At 34.3% G+C, this 5,127-nt stretch overlaps 1 protein-coding gene across 1 annotated transcript; it reads left to right on the top strand.

Moving 5' to 3' along the window:
- The first annotated feature begins 1,826 nt into the window (after positions 1–1,826).
- On the top strand, positions 1,827–2,768 carry Or4p22 (olfactory receptor family 4 subfamily P member 22). Its single transcript, NM_001000340.1, has one exon. It carries the CDS (start codon positions 1,827–1,829, stop codon positions 2,766–2,768), a length of 942 nt encoding a protein of 313 aa, NP_001000340.1.
- The last annotated feature ends 2,359 nt before the right edge of the window (positions 2,769–5,127 follow it).

Here is a 5,127-nt window from a genome sequence, read left to right on the forward strand (position 1 = left end):
TCACCCAGATCATTAGGCCTTGTGTCTATGTCTTATGATGTTTCGTGGCTCATCCAGTGTGACATGGATTAGTAAATAGGAGTGAGCGTGTTTCTTATCAAATATGGAATCCTGAGCTGTTGCTTTACAATAGACTGAATTTTTGAAGTAAAACCAATATTTCTTGTGCATATCATTCATTCCAGGTTCCTTAGGTACGCACATGATATGTTTTTATTTTCTAGTGCTTTCTAAATAAGTGCTTTTTATTTTATGAAATATTATTTTGAGAAAAATTTGCTTGGGATGTCTATTTCCCACACTATACTCATTTCATTAAAAAATTAAGAACTTTTAATTACATAACCAGGATATGTAATCTACCATGTTTACAGAGTAATAGTAATTTTAGCTGACTTGGTACAATAATATGCGATGCACTTTTTTGTTACTAAATGTATGTTTTTTAAAAACATTATTCTTGGAAACTGTATGTATTTACATTCCAAATGTTATCCCCTATCACCCCTCTCCAATAGCCTCTCCCCTTACTTCTAAGAGGATATTCCCACTGTCACCCACATTCTCCCACCATTTCAATGCCCTGGCATTCCCCTTCTCTGGGGAAACAGGCTTTCACAGAACTAAGACCTTTTCCTCCTATTGATGCTGGACAATGCCATCCTCTGCTACATATGTGGCTGGGGTCATTGTTCCTCCAATGTGTACTCATTGGTTGATTGTTTAGTCCCTGGGACCTCTGGTGTGGTCTGGTTGATTAATATCGTTGCTCTTCCTGTGGGATTGCAAGCCCCATCAGCTCCTTCAGTCTTTTCTCTAACTTCTACATTGGGGTCTCCTTATTCAGTCCAATGATTAGCTGCAAGCATCCTCATAACCCTAACCCTAACCGATATAGAATAGGAGGGGTAGGGGCTAGGGGGATGTTGGCCCTGGAAAATCGGGAAAAGGAATAACAATCCAAATGTAAATAAGAAATACTGAAGTTAATAAAGAAAAAAAAATAAAAAAAGCCAAAATTCTAGCATACATCTCACCTTATCTTTTTTATATTTAGTAGAGCTTAAAACAATCTTGACAACACTGAATTTGAAGTTTGTTTAGTTTTAAATACATAATTACTTTACAAGGCTTCTTTATGGTTTTTCTGATTGTAGGAAATTTTTATTAGTTTCATTACTGAGCAAAATAAAAAGCTGTCTGGTTGCTATTGAAAAAAAATTAGTAATCATCATCATATTTAAAAAACTTTAAATGATCTCGTTACATAGCCAGCACAGTACATTTTTGTAAACTATAAATCAATTTCTCATTATTTTATGTTTTCAACATATACCAATCATATACATCCTTATTTTAATGATAGAATATGCAATAAAAATATCTATTGAAAATTAAATTTTTATTATATGTTCTGAGAAGAAAATGATCTGTAAAGTAAAATTTTTATGTGTATAAACTATATAAGTTAAATAATAAAGGAAATAAATTCTCTACATAGTATTAACTGATTATAACTGTTTCATATTATTATGAATAAAAATAATACAATTGAAAGAGTTCAGTAATTTTAACTTATTTTTAAATTTTAAAACATTTTATGTTATCAATGATTAGAATATTTAACAAAATAATATAAGCTATTACACAAAAATATGATTTAACAGCAACAAAATAATTAATTTTTGAACTGATTGCCTTGTATGCTTTGTTTGGAATTATCGATGATTTATCATTCTTGTTTACATGGTTCAGTGATCCAGTTGAATTGTTGCTTCTGAATTTCTCTTTTCCATAGATAACTATTTCTCTACAGAGTACAATAAATGGAATGCAAGAGGAACATATCAGAATTTCTTCTCATTGGACTGTCTTCTAAGCAGAACATTGAAGTGTTTTGCTTCCTGTTCTTCTCCTTCTGTTACCTTGCCATCTTGTCTGGGAATCTGGTGATCCTTATCTCTGTCAGATGCAGTTCTCTTTTTAACCAACCCATGTACTATTTTCTCAGTCATTTATCTTCTATGGACATTTGCTATACCTCCTGTGTGACACCCAAACTGATTGGAGATCTGCTTGTGAGAAGAAAATATATCTCTTATACAAACTGTATGCTACAGGTCTTTGCCATGCACTTTTTTGGCATTATTGAAGTCTTAATCCTAGCAGCCATGGCCTTTGACCGTTGTGTGGCCATCTGCAAGCCTCTCCACTACATGCTCATCATGAGCAGAAGCAAATGCCATGTCTTGATCTTGGTCTCTTGGGTTGGTGGGGCTGCACACTCCTTTTCTCAGTTTTGTTTGCTAATCTGCTTGCCCTTCTGTGGCCCCAATGAAATAGACCACTACTACTGTGACATTTTCCCTTTGCTGAAAGTTGCCTGTACTGACACCACCATTGCTGGTATGCTCGTTGTTGCCAATTCAGGACTGATAGCTTTGGTAACCTTTGTTCTCTTATTTGGTTCATATGTGGTTATACTGTTCACATTAAGGAATTACTCTGCGGAACAAAGACACAAAGCTCTTTCTACATGTGGATCCCATATCACTGTGGTCATTTTATTCTTTGGACCTTCCATCTTTGCTTACCTTAGACCTCCTACTACTTTCCCTGAGGACAAAATCTTCGCTCTATTTTATACAATCATTGCTCCTATGTTCAATCCCCTTATATATACTTTAAGAAATACAGAGATGAAAAAGGCTATAAAAAAGGTTTGGTGTCAAAAGAGATTTTTCAGAAGAGAAACAGTTAACTTTTAGTATGTTACACAAATTCATATAGTAAAAAAGAGTGTCTCTGAAAACAATATTTAATTATTGAATATCAACTGCTCATTCAAAAAGAGTAGGGTAGATGGAAATAGGAAGTACCAAAATGAAAATGTACTATTCAATTGAGAATGAATAATGTTTTTCATATTAAATTTTTTGGGGTGATAGAAGGGTGACTTCAAAGCACATTAAAATTCCAAACTATTTTAGAATCTTAAAATTTTAATTTTGTTTTCTACATGATGATAAAATATTTCCGTATAATTCAGAAATTAAATAGACTGATATTATTTTTATAGAAATGCTTTTAGTAATGTTTTATATTCTAATAATATAGCTAAATAAATCTTATAAGGTGACAATTTTAACTAAATTATAACATAGTGTTCCTCAAATCATATATACTCCAACTGTGGAAAACAAATGAAAAATAATAATTTTATGCTTTTAGAGGAAACCTTTGTTAGGTTCAAGACACTAAAACTATTCATTTAAGAAAATCACTTCATACAAGACAGACCTGAAAATATAGAGCTGAAAATTAATCCATTCCAGTTCTTATGGCATAGAACTAACAAACAATATTCTATTTGAATTTTTAAACTGATTATTGTTTTGGACTCTTATTTTATTGAAAAAAATTTTGATGCTTTTAGAGGTAGATGCTTGTATGTTTTAATCTTCTTTCTCACTTAGTTGTTTTTCTCCTCTCTCCTCTCTCTCTCATCAATATTATTGTCCGGAATGCTAATAGACTTTCCTTCTACAGTCAGGTCAGTTATACTCTATCACCCTCTGCTGCAAGCAAATATTGTTTACTCTTCTTCTCCTTCTGTGAAGGGTTGTCCCAGAAGCAATTGCCAATTGAAGAAGAGACCATGCACTTTACAAAGAGTGAACAGAGATGCCTGGGCATGTTCCGACCTGAATGCTCCCTTCCTGAGAAATAGCTTTTCTAGTGCCAGAGGGAACAAAGCAAACATTCAAAAAAAGAAGCACCCAACCCTACTACTCAGCCACAATACCAATAAATTGCACCAGTGACTCAGTGACTAGCAAGACTCAAAAATGTACAGGGTATAGTACTGCCAGATACACAATGGCACTAAGAAACAGCTCTCTAATTGGACATAATACACCTTTCATAAGAAGAAGTTGTTGTATACTACCAAAAAAACTTGGGCTTACTACTCAGTAAAGTCATAGATACTGAGAAGAACCTGCAACTATTACTTAACTAAAAGAGCTTACTCCCTAAAAATAATCTGAATTTCTCTTTAAATACACAAGTAAATGTAGTCTTTACCTGTCGAAAAGAAAATTGCAAAATACAGAGAGGATTACTGAAAACTACTCCCAATCAAAATTCAGAGTTGTGGAGTCTTGTCTCAGTAGATACATCTACAAATCCCTTCCACACCTCAGGTTTGGGAAACAGTATACAGAAGGAGTCTAGAAATATTCAAAAGCTGAAGGATTTTTGGTTCTTTGTAATATTATATCTACTGAAATGCACAAAAGGTGATCCCCTCAATTGTCCCCAATATATTTGTGTAAATATTAGCCAATTATGGACAACCGATATATACATAACAAAAACTGATGGGGGTGGAGGAGTGTTAAGTGGACCACCTGACCTCAATACTCATAAACAACTACAGGAAATTTTGAAATGCTCTCCTACACAAGGCCTGAACACTAAGTTGGCATGTAAACATGGGCAGAATAAATAACATAAATAGCTACCTCTCAACAAGAGCTATGGATAATTAAGGATGATAAGAAAGCAATTGAAATGTTCTCCCTGGAGTAGTGAAGATTGGTATCTACAATACAAAGATTACATTAGAATGACTTTATGAAACAGGATTTAAAAACTCAGTCTATCCATTCCTGTGTTGAAGGACATCTCAGTTCTTTCCAGGTTAAGGCTATTATAAATACGGCTGCTATGAACACAGTGGAACATGAATCCTAGTTATATGTTGGATGATTATCTCTCTGGATGTAGGATTGGCGAAGACCTTTTCCAAATATGTTGGTTGTCATTTTGTCCTATTGACAGTGGTGCATTTACACAATGGGGTACTATTCAGCTATTAAAAACAATGATTACAGCAGTCAGCAGCATCAACCTTCTGGTTACTACCTGAGGATGATGCTGAACCAGTCGCTGAGCTCTGTGTACCAAAATCCCATGAGGGAAGAGAGCTGGACTCTCAGAAGTACAGACAATCCTGAGATTTCACGGAAGACTGCTTCTTCTCCTTACATTCCTGTACCAAGAAGATTCTCCCTAATGCACTCTGGATATAAGAACCTAGGAGTAGTCAGCAGCAGGAATCTT

This window comes from Rattus norvegicus, chromosome 3 (assembly GCF_036323735.1).
Source record: "Rattus norvegicus strain BN/NHsdMcwi chromosome 3, GRCr8, whole genome shotgun sequence".
NCBI classification, from domain to species: Eukaryota; Metazoa; Chordata; class Mammalia; order Rodentia; family Muridae; genus Rattus; species Rattus norvegicus.

Coding starts and splice junctions, on each gene's coding strand:
- Or4p22 (NM_001000340.1), top strand. CDS start 1,827: ATGGAATGCAAGAGGAACATATCAGAATTTCTTCTCATTGGACTGTCT.